The 18681-nt window shown below is 56.5% G+C and overlaps 3 protein-coding genes across 3 annotated transcripts in view; 2 read left to right on the top strand and 1 right to left on the bottom strand.

The window, feature by feature from the left end:
• Positions 1–18360, top strand: part of SLC6A3 (solute carrier family 6 member 3) — a 52709-nt gene extending 34349 nt beyond the window's left edge. Inside the window, exon 14 of the mRNA XM_081825783.1 lies at positions 18027–18360. Within this exon, the coding sequence (XP_081681909.1) occupies positions 18027–18360 (334 nt within the window). The remainder of the gene's footprint in view (positions 1–18026) is intronic.
• The window catches only part of SLC6A19 (solute carrier family 6 member 19), a 251713-nt gene that overhangs the window by 162187 nt on the left and 70845 nt on the right, over positions 1–18681 (bottom strand). The window lies entirely within an intron of this gene.
• CLPTM1L (CLPTM1 like) overlaps positions 18407–18681 on the top strand; it is an 8592-nt gene continuing 8317 nt past the window's right edge. Inside the window, exon 1 of the mRNA XM_081825782.1 lies at positions 18407–18639. Coding sequence (XP_081681908.1) covers positions 18478–18639 — 162 coding nt within the window. The 5' untranslated portion in view covers positions 18407–18477. The remainder of the gene's footprint in view (positions 18640–18681) is intronic.

The following is an 18681-nucleotide window of genomic DNA, read 5'->3' as shown; positions in this document are numbered from 1 at the left end:
CCCTTCCTTTGCCACGGGGAGAGGACTGGCCGTCCGTGCTGTGTCTGTGATCGCTTAACGTAGATCCGTGCCCGTTCCTGCAGGTAGAAAACATCCGTCCATGTTCTGTTTGTGCCAGGCCAGCTCCCTTCCGCCCCCGCCCCCCGCCGGCCGCCCCGGAGCGCGGGTCTTGCTGTCTGTCATCCGTGGGTTGAGGAGAAAAGCGGTAATTGTGGATGCTGAGAGCCCAGTGCTCATGACTTCCTGGGTATTTTATTTTGCTCAAACTAAAAGAGCCAAATATCATATGTTGCCTAATCGTGCAGAAGGTGCACTGGGGAAACCACAAAAGGCAATAAAGTGGGGGCCACCACGTGTCCCCACACCATGCACCCCGTGTGCTCGGAGCCCGCCCAGGGTCCTGGTGTGCGTGATGGAGATGCTCTGTATTTCCTCCTCGCTGACAGAACAGAAACACGACTCCGGGGATCCACGTGGCTGCCACCCCTCCTGCCCACGGTGGGCCCCGCTCAGTCATGGCCACCTCACTGCGGACCCCCGGCCACGGGAGGAAGGGACGCGTGCCCCCACCCTGCTGGGCCCTGACCGCGCAGAGCCCCCGCAGCAGGCAGCCGGGAGACCTAGGACCTGGGGAGGCAGCGCCCGCCGGGGTTCCAGTTCTCCCGGGCACACGTCACAGCCACAGCCACACGGCTGGCGTGAGGGAATGGCTTTTAAATCTGTTTAGCTGTGCATCAGAACTCCTTCTCAGAATGCAGGGTCGGCTTCTGAAGGTCTGTCTGCTGATGTTCTGGGCGCCGTTCCTGAGGTTAGCGGCAGCACCAAGCGAGGAGCGCGGCCACACTGCGCCCGCACACTGGCGTCGCCCGAAGGCCACGGCCGGAGGCAGCACGCGGCTCTGTGCCCCTGGCGCTGAGAGGCCACACTGTGCGCACCGCCACGCGGCCACCCCCGGCCAGGGGACCTTGGTGCCACGGGCTGAGGAGCCCAGCGCTCGGGAGGCTGGCTCGTGGGCTGCAGGTGGTTGGCGGTCGTGGCCAGGAGGAATCGGGTTGACCCTCGCCTTTCGAGGCGCCTTGAGTACTCTGTGTAGATAAGGGTGTCGTCAACGTCTGTCTGTCTGTGTCCGTAGTCGGCTCCTTGTGTGGGTCGTCACCAAAAATAAATCTACGTGGGAAAATGGACCGTAGCTGTGTGGCCGCCTTCTTCTGCTCGAGCTGTGGCTCACCCCTGCCCCGAGGGCGGCAGCCCCTCTCCCACCCAGAGGGAGCGCCCCAGGGCACAGGCCTGCAAGCTCCCCTCACGCCCAGGGGCTCTGCACCACCCGTCCTGCCGCTCCTGAGCCTTCCTCCGCCATCAGCTCCCTGCAGGCTCTCCACGTGTCCAGACTCCAGCCCTGTAGTCAAACCACCGCCACCCCCCGGCCCAAGCCCCTCTGCTGGGGATAGGACCCCAGAGTCCCGAGTGGATCCCTGCCCTTGGTCCCCTGAGGATCTCTTATCCACTCTGTGGCCAAAAGGGTCCTTCTAGATACCAGGCAGCTCTGGCCACAGCCCAGAGGAGACCTCTCTGGCTTATCGTTAAGCTTGGAATAAACACCAACATCCCTACCTTGGTCTGAGCATTCAGGCAGCGGGTCCCTCCCGCCAGGCCATGACCCACCTCATAGGACACTGGTCCCTCCCCCCAGCCTCCTAGCGCTGCCCCAGCCAGAGGATCCTGAAGGCACACCCACAAGAGGACCCTCATAACCCCACCCATGCGATCATTCTTCCTCCAGATCCCCCAAAGTACACCTTGCTTCCTTCGGGTGTCACTTTATCAGGGACCACGGGACACACACAAAGTCCTTGGTCAGCTCCATCCCCGGCCACATGCCAGGGAGCCACGCCTCAACCATCCAGAGCTTCCTGTGCTGCTTCCCCTGGGTCCTGTCCACACCGGTGTCCCCACCTCTGCCAGCCTCTGCATGTGAAGGTGAAGATGAGCCATCACAACACACCCTGGGGGGGGAACAAAAAACCTGCCCCAAGGGGAGGAACCACATGGTCCACAGCGTCATTATGCCCCCTGCTCCCCAGTCACCAAGGTGCCTCGGGAGCAGGCAAGGTCCACTCGGACTCACTGTTGGTGGCCTCTCGTGGTGCAGGCAGGACCCTGGCCTGTTCTCTTCCAGCTGTGCCCTCACCCCAGGTGCAGGGTGGGCACCTGCAGGTCCCTGGAAGAAGCTGGCAAAACAGAGGCCTGATTGTGGCCACAGCCCCCACAGGGAGGCTTCTAGGAGTCACATACCTGGGAGAGCTGTGGGGCCAGAGGTCTTGGAGTGAGAAAGACATCCCAGAACTCCTGTGGGTCAGGCTGTCCTTCCTCCATATCCCCGGACACACAGGGACACACATGCGTGTACACACAGCATGCATGCTGCACATGCCACACACATGATCATGCAGATGTGTAGGCTGTGCTCCTCATACCCACACACGTGCGTGCATGCATGTGCACATGGACACACACCCACACGGCATGTGGACAGTGCACATGGACACACACACACTCTCACACTGGGTCTGCAGCAATCAGCAGAGATCCTCATGGAAAGCCAAGCACAGCCCAGGGATGCAGCACCACTCTGGACAGTCCCAGGGCGCTCCTTCCATGGAGCCCGCCACCCCTGCATTGCTGAGAGTTCTTGTCTCCACAACCCTTGGGTTGTGACAGGAGTTTCGCGGGTGTCCTGGTCCCAGGTGTCTGGGCTGGGGTCCTGCCTGGGCAGCCCGTGGACAGACAGCCATATGCTGCCCGGGGCTGAGCCACATATGGAAGTGATCTCAAATATATAAAGAACTCCTACAAATCAATAAACCGGGGGACGGTGTCGGTCTGTGGTCAGTGTTGATTCTGAATCCAGTTCTGACATGAGGGAGAGTTCCCCACACCAAGCAATTCTGGGCAGCCCCAGCTGGGTGTCCTGCAGTTTGACTCACTCCTGACCTGGACCTGGCGTCAGATCCCGCCGGCTAAGGGCTCGGTCCCACGTGACCACCCCACTGCCACTTCGGACGCCAGTTACAAGTCCAGGCATCACCTGTGTTTCTGACCAAATGGCTGTAAGTCAGAGGTCCCCACAACCCCCTCCTGGGGTTCAATTAATTTGTTCAAGTGGCTCACGGAACTCAGGGAGACTAGTTAACTCACTAGATTACTGGTTTATTACCAAGGATGGTAAAGGATCCGAATCAACTGCCAGAGAGAGACACACAGGGTGAGGTCCGTAGGCAAAAGAATTTCTGTCCTGGAGTTCGGGGCCCAGCACGGTGGCGCATGGAGGGGGTCTGGTTTGCCAGCCTGGGCGCTCTCTGATCCCTGTCCTTCCCAGTTTTAGGAGACTTCTCTACACAGGTGTGGTTGGCCACTGGCGGCTGATTCAACCCCCCTCGGGGCTCCCCTGGAAATCAGGGGGTGGGATTGAAATTCAGGGCTGGTTCCCTTGGCAACAGTCCTTCTCCTTCAGGCATTTCCCAAAGTCACCTCATGAACGTAAACCCAGTTGTGGTGTAAAGAGGCTTGTGAATGACAACATACACATCGGATCCTGGTGGCAGGAAGGGACTTCATGAATCCAGGACCAGAGATCACACATTGTAACAAAAGATGCTCCCATGGCTCTTCTCTTGGGAAATGCCAAGAATTTGGGGAGCAGTGAGCCAGGAACCCTGGACAAAAGCCAATATATATGTATGATGAGTTCTAATACCACAAAAATGCAATAGGAAAGCGGGCAGGCACACGCAAAGGTGACGTGTCCCAATGGCTGATGCACCTGTGAAAAGACACTCAACCCCACTAAGAATGAGGATGTGCAAAGCAGATGGGATGTGACGTTCCTGCCACAGCAGCTGGATCTGAGCAGTCTGATACCCACGTCTGTGAGCAGGCAGGTGCCGGGAATCCAACTACATCTTGGGTAGGAAAATAACGCATCCATGTGGGAAAGCGTTTGCGTTGTCCACGAAGTTGAACGTACAGTAGCAGACCCAGTTCTGGCAGCTGCTGGTGCCCCACCCCACATACAGTAGCCCTCCCGACACCAGGTGTGACCATCCCCCCCACCTGCTCCAGTGTAACTCTCACCCCTGGAACACCCGGGGACTGCATCCCCAAGAGATGCCTGGGATTCGAGCCAGCCCGGGGTGGCCGGCTGCCAGTCACTGACTGATTCGAGTGCGCAGATGCTGGGCACCCCCGTCTGAGGTAGAAGTGTGCTCCCGAGCCCCCCGTGGGTCAGGCTGGGCTTGACTTCACCTGAAACCGTGTCTGTTCTTTCCTCCACCTCCTCCTCGCTTTCTCCTGAGAGTGTCCCACTTCTGAGTCGGGTGCACCCCCATTTCAGGCTCTGCTTCTGACTCAGGAGTTCCAGCCGGGATGCGGTACATCCCCAAATGCCCCAATTCCACCCACAGCTGTGCACCCAACAGAGTATGCACACGCTGTGTCAGACACACGTGCAGGGGTTCATGAACGCAAAACGGGAACCGACGGGAACGCTGGTCCGCATCGGAACAGGTGCATGTCAGCTCAGCAGGAGAGCAGACAGGCGGCACGGGTGTCTGGGGCTCATGTCCCCCAGCAGGAGATGTTGAAGTGCTAACCCCCAGCACCCCAGAGTGTGACCGTACTTGGAGACGTATGATCATTGTTACATTAGTGTCGTTTTGGAGGATGTTCGAGATGTGAGTGCTTCTGGTTGCCCCACACGCTCACCAACGCGAGCGGCTCTCATTGTGCAATGCTGGTGGTGGTGGAACGCGTGGAAACACATGGACCAGGATGAAACTAGTTAACATGAGGTCATACGGAAGTAGGGTGGGCTTAATCCAGGGTGACTGGTGACCCTGTAAGGGAAGAGAGAGACACACAGACACACCAGGGAGAAGGCCGTGTGACAGGGAGAGAGAGTTTCCAGTGATGTGGCTGGAGATCACTGGTCACTGCCAGAAGCCAGGAGAGGAGCCTGGAACAGACTCTGGTGGGGGGTGGCCGTGGAAGGAAGCAGCCCTGCCTCCCCTCCAAACGTGGACCCCAGAGAAGTGAGAGTACATTTCTGTTGTTTTAGGCCACCTTGGGTGCTTTGTTACAGCAGCCCCAGGAAACTAACAGAGGTGGGTCTACCCAGCATGGGAATTGAGGTTCCCTGAGGCCACACGCTGGGTCCAGCCTAGTCAGACACCTCCCCAGTCTTCTCCTCTGCCTGTCCCTCTCTCTGGAACAATCTCCTGTCCACTCCCACCCCCACTTTCCAGCTGCTGACTCCTCACACCATCCCAGCTTCTCTTGGACATCATGCCTGGAAGTTTGCTGTAACCCTTGCTTCTGGGGTCAGCCCAGGTCAGTGCTCCTTGAAACTCCCTACCCTCCCAGCCCTGCCCAGCAGGTATCCCATGGAAGTGGGTACTCCTTGTCTCTCTTTTCAGTGGGCTGGGCACTCCCCTATGAGCATGGACTGAGCTGGTCTTCATTCCTGCCAGTGTCTTGAATAGGCCTGTTACGTGGCTGACAATGGCACTTAATATTTATTTACAGATAAATGAGTTAATGGTTGGGCATTTACATGAACACAGGTGGGGGTTTGGTGAATGAGTAGATGGGTGAACAGATGGATAGGTGGAAGAAGAGAGGCAAGGAAGGGTAGAAGAATGGATGGGAGAGTGGGTGGGTGGATGATGGATGATGAATGGATAGATGGTAGAGGAATGGATGGATGGATGAATATGTGCATGGATGGTTGATGGGCAGTACTTGGGTTGATGGATGGATGGATGATGGATGATGGATGGATCAATGATGGATGGATCAATGATGGATGAATGGATGGTAGAGGGATGTATAGAAGAATACGTAGATGGATGGTTGATGGGCAGGGGCTTGGGTTAATGGATAGTGGATGGATGGATGCATGGATGGATGATGGATGGATGGGTGGAGGGATGATGGATAGGTGGATGGATGGCTGGATGATGAATGGATGGGTGGTAGAGGGATGGATAGAAGAATACATGGGTGGGTGGTTGATGGGCAGGTGCTTGGGTTGATGGAGAGTGGATGGATGCATTGATGGATGATGGATGGATGGGTGGATGGATGATGAATGGGTGGATGATGGATGGATGGATGGATGATGGATGAATGGATAGATGGATGATGGATGGATGGGTGGATGAAAGATGGATGGCCGGATAGATGGTGGATGGATGGATGGATGGATGGGTGGATGATGGATGGATGGGTGGATGGATGGATGATGGATAGAAGGATGGATAGATGGATGGAGGTGTATCTGGGTGGATGAACCACATGGATGAATAGAAGCATAGATGGTGGATGGGTGTGTGAATGAGTAGAAGGTCCTATATTACATCTAAAAGTCTGTCTTTCTGGTAAATCCCCCCTGTGGGGCTTGACACACGAGTGCTATATTTATTCTCCAAGGAGATGGCAGGCTTTTTGATATAAGTGGAACTAATTTCGAAAACTCCTGAAGCCTTGTTTTCTTCCTACACTAACCTGCTGCAGAAAGCAAGCTCCCTGGGAGGGAAGAGCCTGCCTCTGCCCCCTTTTCTGTCTGTGGCACATCTCAGTACCCCGTCCACACTGCACTTTACCATCGGATTTACACTCTTCGCTAAATGACCTTTAGACACAAAGTCTGGGTGTTAAATCCCAGAAAAGCTGTGGGATTTTTCCTTTGAGAGAAGCATTTTAATAAAGGCTCTGCATCAGGGAAATAGGATGGGGTAAGTGGATTCTCCGTGTCTGTCTTTTCTTGTTTTGATTCCGCAATCCCCTTTAATCTCCGTAGATGCATCTAACCAGCATCTTCATGGCCTTTACCAGCCTCCTGATTACTGACAGCAGAAAAAGAGGTCACCTTGGGGCGCCTGGGTGGCTCAGATGGTGAAGCATCTGCCTTTGGCTCAGGTCATGATCCTGGGGTCCTGGGATCGAGCCCCGCATCGGGCTCCTGTCTCACCGGGGAGCCTGCTTCTCCCTCTCCCTCTGCCTCTCCCCCTACTCATGCTCTCTCTCTGTATCTCTGTGTCTCAAATAAATAAAATCTTAAAAAAAACAAAAAATAAAGAGGTTGCCTTGTTGAGATACAGTTAATGAGTGAAGTCCTATGCTCTGTTTTCCCCCACAGAAGACACTGCCCTCCTCCTCCCAGAGGTCCCTGGGTCACCAACGCAGCACAAAGCCTGGGGCACCGCGCCCGCCCAACAGATCAGGGTCCTCAAACGCAGCCCACCTGGCTGCACAGGGAAGGCTCACCCCAGAGCTGGGAAAACAAAGGCAAAGCCGGCGGCCCCACACCCCCCTTCCACCTGCCGAGCGGGCCAGGGCTCCTGCACACGGCCCCGGGGACCCCTTCAGCCAAGCCTGAGACCCCTGTTCCTGCCGCTGCCCTGGCTGGTGTCCTTACATGGAATGGAAACATCAGAATACGTCCATTTAGTGAGGCTGGCTTCATTTTCTTTTTAATTTAACAAAATAGAAAATGTCAGAGTCAGGTGCCCCTGCGAAGGGCAGGGTCTGTCTTGTAGAACATGTGCCTCAGGTGTGTGCATGCTTGAGCGAGAGAGAGGATCGGAGACCGAGGGGGATGGGAGACGGGGGCGGGGAGGCAGCCGGAGCGGGGGACGGGAGCTCACAGTCCGCTGGGTCGCAGACGTGGGGTCCTGCCCTTTGTGGTTGGTCACCCCAGCTGCAGGTCCCTCCAGCCCCACACTGCCCATCTGACCAAACTGGCAGGTGGGGACGGGAGGCCCAGGGCAGGCAGGTCTGAGAAGGGGCCATGTCCCGAGGGGGAGGGGGCCTGTCATCCGGGCACACAGCAGAGTGGCCCCGGGGCCCCGGCGGACGGGGTGGGGGCTGAGTTATCCGCGTGCCCCAGGGCAGGATGCCTCACAACCTTTAGTCCTGGAAGCCGTAGCAGCGTCTGCAGCAGGAGTCAAGCGCCCCCGGGGGTCAGGACCGCAGGTCACCTACACCAGCGCACGCCAGCCCGCCGTGGACAGAACTGCTGAATCACATGGGAATGCAAGCCCTGTGCTGGACGGTGCAGCTGCGCTCCGGGGGAGGGAGCCACGATGCGCAGGCCGCTGTGCCCGCGTTCCTGGTGCCCTCCGCCCAACTCGAGGACCTGGGGTTGCTCTCAGAGGCCCCTGGGAACGGCTGGGAGGCTGTGCAGGGGACATGGGGAGCCGGCCTGTGGGCAGGGCCGAAGCCAGGCAGGGACGGGAACGCCCCCATGGCCTCCCACCCCAGGCTGGCTGCGGTGTAGCCCAGACAGCCTCCGGCAGGGTCCCACGTGGGGCCCTTTCTCGTGCCTTCACTTGGTAGACCCCCCTCCCCGGACACAGGCAGTGTGTTACACAGACCCAGGGGACTCAGACGCTGACTCACCCCTGCTACAGACCTCCACCAACATCCAAGGGACCAAGGACATTCTTCTCTTCCCCTGCCCGGCCTCCCCTCACTGTCCTGGGGGGACTTCGATGAACACAGGACGCTCGTGACACCAGGAATTTCCGCCCCGAGCAACAGCCCCCCTCCTCGAGGGGGTGGCATTTTCGGGGGAGGATGCCCCTGTGAGGACCACAGACCCCGAGGTCCTCCGAGCACACAGCGTGACCAGAAGGCACCATTTGCTTAGGCATCCTTCTCCAAATTGAATGCAAAAACCTCCCATCTCTCTGACTGAACTTTAAAAACCAAGCCTGTATTGACTTATGCACCAAATGTATTTATCTAGAATTTAAATAATTTTTCTTATTGCAGGAGCTAAGCTCCTCTTTCTTATTTGTTGTGTAGATGAAGGGCCCGTCAGACACAACATTTTCTTGGGTCGGAGGCTGAAGGCTGCAGGTGTTCGGCCGCAGGTGCTGCTGCAAAGCCCCGTGGGCCTCACAGCGAGCTCATTCCCTGTCTGGATCTAAGGCTAATATTTGGTTGGCTTTTCAACAAGCGCATTCAAAGGTGCGTTACAACCGTCAGCTATTAAACGTTCTGATATCTGCTAAGCCTTTTTCACACAGAGAAACTAAATCTAAAATTCTAAAAAGTCCTATTGTACCACAAAATGATCCTTTTAAAAGCTGAGAAGGTGAAGGGGACCGTCACCTACAGATCCATTCCACAAGGTGGCAAATGAATGCCGCCCGCTTCAATCTGTTCCCGCGCGGGGGGCCGTTTCGGGGGGCCTGGGGTTTGTCCACGGCCGCGGGCTCCTGGCTGGAGGAGGGATCCCCAGCGTAGAGGCCAGCGTCTCCTCCACCGCGCCACCCCCGAGCCCGGGCCAGGGGTGGTCCCCGGCGTTGAAGCAGCTGAAACCCAGCCAGGGTGCGGAGAGGACCCGAGGATCCCCGGTGGGTGGTGGCTGTGGGACGCACACTCGTGTGTCGGCTCTCCCCGAGGCGGTCACTGAGAGAGAATGTCCAGCTGCGCTCACTGATCACTGCTAGCACATGGAAAAGTTGGCTTTTTAATCCATTTCATTTTCTTATGGCTCCAGGGGACTAACTAGAGACACAAATATATCTGGACCACGCTGACCCATGCTGCTGACCACGGCCAGTGGCCGCTGTTCCCCCTTGGGTCCGGTAGGCGAAGAGGGTCTGCAAGAAGCTGGCCCTGGGGCTGGGGGCCACCTCTGACCGGGCTGCTTCTGCCGGGGGGTGCGGGGGAGCCTGTGCTCAGCCTGCTCCCGTTCCTTCCCTGCGGTTCCTTCCCGGGGATGAGGCAACACCACCACCCGTGTGGTGAGGTTCGTTTAGTTGAAACCAGATGACCTGAGCGAGCAGGTGCATGTGCCCGGCCCGGCCACGCCTGAGGCCAGCCCCTCTCCCTGCAGCCAGGGCCCCCAGGAGCCAGCACCCCCCCTGCTGGGCACCTGGGCGCCCCTCCCCAGCCCCCCGGCCCTGCCTCACTCCTCCCGTCTCGGCCCCTGCCCGCCCTAACTGGCCACTCTGAGGCCAGCAGGACGTCCAGCAGGCGGGGGAGGGCCCGCGCAGCCCGTGGGAGGCGGAGGGGTGCCTGAGCCCCGGCCCCTGCCCGGCCCAGGCCTTCGGGAGCCAGCACTGTGACCGTATACGGCACGACAAACCGAGAGAACTGTGCTTGGACACCGTGCCCTAGTTAGGAAATCTGTTTCGCTCAGAGATATGACTTAGCAAACCCAAAATTACCTTGTGTATGTTCTAGAATCGAGCAAGCAGCAAACGCTGCAGATAATCAGAAGCCGCCGCGTAATTGGCGGGCCCAGCACAAAACGAGAACCCAGGGCCCTTTTCGAAACTCATTAAGACGTTCAGGACAGCGGCTGGGGGCTCTGCACAGAGGCCCCGGGAGCACGAGGCCCTGGGGGTAGGAGGGTGTCACCTGGGGAGAAAGGAGCAGCAGAGACAGGCGGGGGCTGGAGGTGGGGGCTGCGGGGGGCCAGCACACCGGCGTCTTCACTTACAAGGGCGCTGATCCCACCCTGGGGGCCCCACCCCTGTGACCCCATCTAGCCTAGGCACCTACTGACCCCACAGCGGGAGCTGGGGCTTCGGCATGGGAATTTGGGGGACGTGAGCATGCAGTCCCTAACACCGGCTAACAAAACAAGAGCCCACGAGTCCACGAGGAATGCAGAGCCGGCGGGGGCAGAAGCTCCCCTTTCAGCGTCAGTGGTCTCATCCCGTGTGACCGACCCCTGTTGTATGTGCGTGGCCACCCACGGCTCCTCGCGGGCACAGCTGGGAGGCCCTCCTCCCCGCTGACTGGACCCCGAGTTTGAAGGCGCGGGAGGGCACTGTGACCCCCCAGCGGCTGCCCCGGCTCCTGGGTCTGAGACACGCCCCGTGTTGTGGCTTTCCGCCTGTGGGAGCCCCCCGGGCCTCCGCGGCCACGGGCACGTCCACCCCCTCGAGGTGGCTCAGACTCCAGAGAGGCAGAGCCCGGGGCACCCCCAGCCCCCCTCCCGCCTGGGGAGACCCCGCATATCACCGACCCCCGGCCCTTCCTTACAGACCCTCAGGCGTCCACCATCCAGCCCCTCACACGCCGGCGGGGGCGGCCCGAGCACCGCTCAAGGGGTGGTCAGCGGCCCCGACCCCAGCCCCAGATGCTTCCTGCCTCAGTCTCCTTATCTGCAAAAGCTCCAGTGTGGGGTAGGCTGTGGGCATTGAACAGAACCAGTGGCTACTAACGTCAGGACAGCGCCGTCAGACAGCCTCTGTGCTTTCAATCACAGGGCCGTCTGGGGCCCCGGGCCGCACGGTTGGGACGCCCGCCACGGGCGTGCCCCTCCGGGCGTCCGAAGACCCTGCCGCCGGAGCTGACTGGGGGCCCGGGCACGTCCGCGCTCCTGGGAGTGCCTGTCGCTCGGGCGTCCACGTGGCCGGTCTGCGGCTGTCGTTACCGCACGCGGTCAGCAGTCAGAGCCCAGGGCTGGCAGGTGGGGGAACTGTCCGCCGAAGCCAAAGTCAGGGACGCTTGATCAGGCGTGAACCCAGCCACCTCGAGCTGACTGCTTCCTGCCACGTGAAGAGCTGTTGCCACAGCTTGCTGGCTTCCAGAAGTTGTGTGTGCCCATGCGTTCCAGAGAACAGAATCTACTATTTGTTCAAAACAGGTTTCCTGAGGCGACTGCAAACCACAGTATTGACACGAAGTCACATTAAAAGCTCTGTGGGAAGGCTAGCTCGCTTTTTGTAAGATAATAATAGGGCTTGTGTCTTCTAAGGCTGCAACCTGTAAGCTCATTGATTTTCCTCCTGGGAAATGGGGCTGTCGATGAGGGCAGCACCCTGGGGGGCCATCAGCACCTCCCGAGGGCAGTGGAATCCAAGGGCCTCGCTCCCAATGCCTGAACCGGCCAAACTTCCCCGTTCGCAGGCACACGCCTGATGTGACACCAGCCCCCTCAGACAATGACAGAGATGCCCGCCTCCTCCCTCCCCAGCAGGTGGGGAGCATCTCCAGGGACCCGTGTAGAGCCAAGTGTTGGAGACGCAGAGGAGCTCTGAATACCCTGACTTGGTCTGCGTCTCCCCCTTCCCACGACCTCATGCTCCCCTGGCATTTCCTCTGACCCTCAAAACAACAGGGATTATAGTGACATGTTGGGGGGGGCTGTTATGGCATGAATCATCTTGTGCAAATTCATCTGTTGAAACCCTGACCCCTGGCACCTCAGTCCATGACTGCGTTTGGACGTAAGGTCTTTACAGAGGTGATCAAGCTAAAGGAGGTCGTTTAGGTGCACCCTGATCCAATAGGACCAGTGTCCTTACAGGAAGAGGGGAGCAGGACACAGACACACACAGGGACGACCATGTGAGGACACACAGAGAAGTCAGCATCGACACACCAAGCAGAGAGATCTCAGGAGAAACCAGCCTGCCTGCACCTGGATCTCAGACTTCCAGCCTCCAACACAAGGGAACATAAATGTGTGATGGCGAAGCCACCCATCTGTGGACCCAGTTATGGTAGCCACAAGAACTCACACAGAGCCCAGGGCCCAGCCGACGCCTCCCACACACCCGCGTTCTTAACAAGCCATGAAGCTCACACAAGGTGGCCGTTCCTCGAAGTCCTGCTCTGTGGCTTCTAACCCTCACTCTCCCTGACCATGCTGCCCATCAGCACGTTATCCTGATTTCACAAAAGAGAATGCTACGGAGGGTATGCACCTAATCTGACAACGCCGTCCAGCTTCCGGGACTCGCCAGTGGTGGCCTCCTTCACCTTCTGAGACAACATCTAGAAATACAGAGTCGGCTTGGTCCCAGAGGAGAAGACGCACAGAGTTGGGTGCTCACCCCTAACTGCATCTGGTAAGTGTCTTATTTCTGGTATGTGTACCTAGGTGGCGCCTAAATTGCACTTTTCAGTTTCCCAAACCCATAAATTCACTGAATGGGATTTTATTTTCACTGAATAAATCCTGCAGAGCTTGTCCCATCTCAGCACTGAAAGGAATGGACTGGGGTGGTGGTTATTCCTTGAGCTCATCAAACACCCAGGCGCAGCACAGAACGGGGCCCAGAATAACCACAACTCCTGCTCCAAAGGAAGCCAGTTATTTTTCATGATCAGGGAAACATAAATGAAAACAACTCGAAGTTACATCTCACCTAACAAATTGGCCAAACCCCAAAGGTCTGACACTGCCCTCTGATGGCAGAGCTACGGAGAAACAGACATCCTCGGACTTCACGGGTAGGACACAAGCCATACACCCAAGGGAAAGCATTTGGCAATAGCTGGAAAAGTACACAGGCATTTATCATTTCAAGCAACAATTCCACTTCTGAGGATCTATCCCAAAGACACGCTGGCAAAAAAAAGGAAGGAAGGAAAGAAGGAAGGAAGGAAAGAAGAAGGAAGGAAGGAAGGAAGAAAGGAAGGAAGGAAGGAAGGAAGGAAAGAAGAAGGAAGGAGGAAGGAAGAAGGAAGGGAGGAAGGAAGGAAGGAAGGAAGGAAGGAAGGAAGGAAGGAAGGAAGGAAAGGAAGGAAGGAAGAAGGGAAGGAAGGAAAGGAAGGAAGGAGGGAAGGAAGGAAGGAGGGAGGGAGGGAAGGAAGGAAGGAGGGAAGGAAGGAAGGAAGGAGGGAAAGAAGGAAGGAAGGAAGAAGGAAGGAAGGAAAGAAGAAGGAAGGAAGGAGGGAAGGAAGGAAGGAAGGAAAGCGGGAAGGAAGGAAGGAAGGAAAGAAGAAGGAAGGAAGGATGTATGTTCAAGGTTATGCATTACAGTCCTCGTTTTAACAGCTAAAGGCTGCAAACAACTCAAATATCTACCAATACAGAGATAGTTGAACATGCGGACATACCCACAAAATGGAGAAACGGGCACCTGTACAAGGATAAAAGGAATATGTCCATTTACCATATGGTGTTTTCTCCAGGATACACAAAAAATTTTAAAACCCAGTGGAACTTCTAGAAATGAAAAATATAACATCTGAAATGAAAAATTCACAGGATGAGCTTAACAGCAGTTTGGAAACTACAGAGAAAAAAAGGAAAATCAGTGAACCTGAAATATATAACCTTAGAAAGTGTTCAAACCTAAACATGGAGGGAGGAAAAGTTGAAAAAATAAGCAGACCTTCATCGACATCAGAACAGCATCAAGTCGTTCATTCAACAAGAGTCACAGAAGAGGCAAACAATATTTAAAGACTTCTTGGCTGCAACATTTTCAAATTTGATGAAATTCCCAAGTTAAATTAGTTTGCTAAGCCTCGAGCAGGACAAACAAGACGAACCACACTACAGCATATCATTGACAAATTGCTGAAAAAAAATGGCTTCTTAAAAAAAAAAATTCTAAGAACAGCCAGAGGAAATGGACACCCTCTATACAGAAGAACAGGATTAGGAATAACTGCTCATTTCTCATCAGAAACAGTGCAAGCCGGAAGACAATAAAACAGCGTGTTTTGACATGCTGGAGAAAACATGCCTGTTGACTGGGGACTCTAAAATTAGTGAAAATATCTTTCAAAAAAAATGAAAGCAAATGAAAAGCATTTTCCTACAAATAATGGTTGACAGAATCCACCACCACTGGATCTGCATAATAAGAAGCGCTAAAGGGAGTAATGGAGGGTAAAGCAACAAACAGCAGCTAGAAACCAGGATATGCACAAAGAAGCCAAGAGAGCATAAATATATGTAGAAAGTACATCTGTGCTCGTGTTTAACTTATTCAACATATAATTGTTTAAAACAAAAATAGCTATGTATCATGGACTTGATGGTATACATAGAAGTGAAATGTATGACAATTTAGAAAGAAGCAATAGGAGAGCAGAAACGGAAATTTATTGTTTAAAGTTATTACAACTTACCATAGCGAACTTTTTCTAGATATTTCTCCTCAGGCAAGGGAAACAAAAGCAAAAATAAACTATTGGGACTTCATCAAAATAAAAAGCTTCTGCACAGGGAAGGAAACAATCAACAAAACTAAAAGGCAACCTATGGAATGGGAGAAGGTATTTGCAAATGTCATATCCAATAAAAGATTAGTATCCAAAATATATAAAGAACTCATAAAACTGAACACCCAAAAAACAAATAATCCAATTAAAAATGGGCAGAAGACATGAACAGACATTTCTCCAAAGACATCCAGATGACCAACAGACACATGAAAAGATGTTCATCATCACTCAGCATCAGGGAAATGCAGATCAAAACCACAGTGAGAAACCACCTCACACCAGTCAGAGTGGCTAAAATTAACAAATCAGGAAACAACAGGTGTTTGTGAGGATGCGGAGAAAGGGGAACCCTTTTGCACTGTTGGTGGGAATGCAAGCTGGTGCAGCCACTCTGGAAAACAGTATGGAGTTTCCTCAAAAAGTTGAAAATAGAGCTACCCTATGACCCGGCAATTGCACTACTAGGTATTTACCCAAAGGATACAAACATAGTGATTCAAAGGGATACATATGTGCACCCCTCTGTTTATAGCAGCATTATCTACAATAGCCAAGATACGGAAGCAGCCTAGAAGCCGGGTCTGTCCCAAGTCCCTGCACAGCACGGGGTTTGCATCTGACCTTCCAGGAATGCCACGCAAGACCTTTTTACAGCTTTGAGATAGGGAAATGGAAGGACTCCATAAAAAATCCACTTTGTTCCTTTTCCTGCTTTTCTTCTTACTAGGACCTGCACTCCCACTTTACACAAGCCTCATAGTGTAAATAGTGTATGTCCTCCTCGTAAGGGATAAGGAGTTAGTGATTTCTCTAGAACAGACAACATCTAAGGAAGGACCAGGCGAGAACGACCAGATGAAACCATCATATGTGTATTCCAGGCCACCAGCACTAAACATCTCGATGCCATGACCCCAGGCTCCAAGGAATGACTGACTCACGTAAGACATGTGGATGTCTGAGAGAACACACACACCAGACCACCAGACCAGGCCCCAAACAAAGATGAGACTCCCTCCTTTCCTATCTGAGTCTCCCAGCCTCTGTCTGGACCTGCGCTCTTTCTATACTTTCAATGAATTCTGCGTCCACCTCCTGCTGGCTCATGTTCGACTTCTCTCCTGTGCGTAGCCAGGGACACTCTTGGCTGGTCCTGCAGGACGCCCTCGGGATCCTTGGACCTGAACTGCCTGCACCAGCTTCTAGATGCAGGAGCAGCAGGACACCCCGCTTTGTGGTGTAGCTTTTGTCCCTGCTTGTCAATAACTCTCTGCACCTGGAATAGAGTTCAAGCCAGATCAAAACTCAGTCTGAGTGAGAGAGGGGGGAAAGGGGTATGAACCTCAGAGCCCCTGGGGCTCTGCAGCTCCTTCCTGAGGCCTGCCTGCGTCCTGGCCTTTGGATTGCATGAGACCCCCATCCTGTATATCCTGCCAATCCTCTCTTATGCTTACGTAGCTGGAGTTGGTCTCTGTTCCCTGCAGCCTACAGCATTCCTTCCTGCACTGCCCAGACCAGAACAGTGAGAGCAAAGCTGCAGGGTGTGGAGTGGCCTGGCTCCATAGGGGCTCCTCAGGTGTGGCAGGAGTGCAGGGCATGACAGCTCAGGGGTCAAAGATGGCTGTGACTTTAGCATGGCCTAAAGACCTTGCAGAGGGCTGGTAAGTCTGTTCAAGAGGATGGAGTTTACACTCAGGGTGACAAGGAGGCAGGTTTGCTAAGCAGAGAACAGACGGGAGAGGCGGTCCTATGACACACCATTCCAATGGTTGAGCCAATAGGGCCACGAGTGGGGTCTACAGAGCAGAATAACTAAGTGCATAAGGGTGTAAGAGCAGGGAAAAGTCCCTAATGGCCCCAAATCTCTGGCCCAGATCCAAGGAGCAGGTAGCCCAGAGCCACCCCTGCACTCAGCCTAGCTCCCTCTCTCCTGGGAGGCCTCCACCCCTCCACCGTCTCTGCTTAAGTCACTCTCCTATCCATCGCGAGCCCCCTGAGACCCCCACCCTGAAGCAATTCGCCCCCTCCTCCGAAAAGCTTAAGCAGTTTATTGGGTCATGAATAGCTTCTAGCATTTCCAGAAATGCCTGCCGTGTTCTTGATTATGTCAGAGAAAAGAATGACCCTGCAGAGAGCTGAACTATGGGCTCTGGAGCTCCGCGGGATGGAGGGTTCTCGAACTTTGATGGGAACAGGCAGAGCGCGTGCCCGTCCAGGGCCGACCGGGAGGCTTTCCCCGGAGAAGGTCCCAGCGCCATTGGCCTCCCGCCCTCCTGCAACTCCCCAGCTGCCCAACCCCAGCAGAGGCAGCCTTACGGTGGGGGGTTCCGCCAGGGCCCCCCAGCCGCACCCGCCCCGCTGCACGGAGACCTTTTTATTCCAGGAATGTTGTTTCTTCAAAATCGCCCCCCGCGGGGTTTATAGTGAAACAACATAACCAGTGAAATCGCGCCTTTTAATTGTTGTTTGTTGACTATTTCTTTTCTGTAACTTTTTATTTTGCCGCAACTCCAGAAATAGAAAGGGCTTCAACAATGGCACGAACCCTGGTATCGCCTCCAACCAGGTTCCTAAATGCTAACATTTCACCCCATGTGGGTCCGGCAGGCCTGCGGACAGCACCAACCCCGCGGTGGAGGGTCCAGCTGGTGGCCCCGGACTGGGGCGGTCCCCAGGGGTCCCCGCCGCCCCCCGTGGCGGCTCCGAGCCCGCCCCCCGCCCATGGCCCCGCCCATGGCCCCGCCCCCAACCCGATCGCCCCGCCCCTGCCAGGCTCCGCCCCGCGCCCACCCCGGCTGTCCCCTGCCCATGTCCCCGTCCCCCGGCCGCCCCGCCCAGGCTCCGCCCCGCACCCACCCCGCCCGTCCCCCGCACATGTCCCCGCCCCCGACCGCCCCGCCCCCTCGCAGCCCCGCCCCGCTCCGACCCCCACCCGGCGCCCCCTCCGCCCTCCGACCCCCGTCGCCCCCTCGCGACGGCCTCACCAACCTGTGCCCTTCCCCGTCCCAATCCCCTCGCGACAATCCCGCCCTCCACAGGCCCAGGCCCAAGCCCAAGCCCAAGCCCCCGGACCCCGCGAGGCACGCCGGGAGGACGGCGCGGGCAGGAGACGTCACCAGCGTGCGACGCGCCCCTGTCGCTAGCGTGCGTGCGCGAGCGGCGTTGGCCGGACTGCGTTTCCCAGGGGGCCGCGCGGCGCGCCCACTTCCGGCGGGCGGCACGGGACCCGGAAGCGGCAGCCGGACGGCGAATCCCGGGGCGACAGGTCGGTCGGAGGGCGGCGGGAGCATGCAGGGCGGCCGGCGGCCCGTGGCGCGCGGCGGGTTTGTTCCTCCGCGGCGGTGGCGGCGGCGCGCGGCGGCTCTCGCGTGAGCGGCGGCGGCCAGAGCGGCCGGCAGCGCGCCGGGCGGGCGGCGGGGCCCGCGGCTGCGAGGCGGGCCGGGCGGGGCCGAAGTGGGCGCCGCGCTCGGCCCGGGGGGCGGCGGCGCCATGTGGAGCGGCCGCAGCTCCTTCACCAGCCTGGTCGTGGGCGTGTTCGTGGTGTACGTGGTGCACACCTGCTGGGTCATGTACGGCATCGTCTACACCCGGCCGTGCGCCAGCGACGGTAACTGCATCCAGCCGTACCTGGCGCGGAGGCCCAAGCTGCAGGTGAGCGCGGCGTCCGGGCGTCTGCGCGACCCCGGGGGGGGG

Source organism: Leptonychotes weddellii, chromosome 7 (assembly GCF_054177405.1).
Source record: "Leptonychotes weddellii isolate Sample4059 chromosome 7, ASM5417740v2, whole genome shotgun sequence".
Taxonomy (NCBI): Eukaryota; Metazoa; Chordata; class Mammalia; order Carnivora; family Phocidae; genus Leptonychotes; species Leptonychotes weddellii.
Note: the sequence above shows the minus strand (reverse complement) of the source record. Positions and strands in the feature narration are given on the sequence as shown.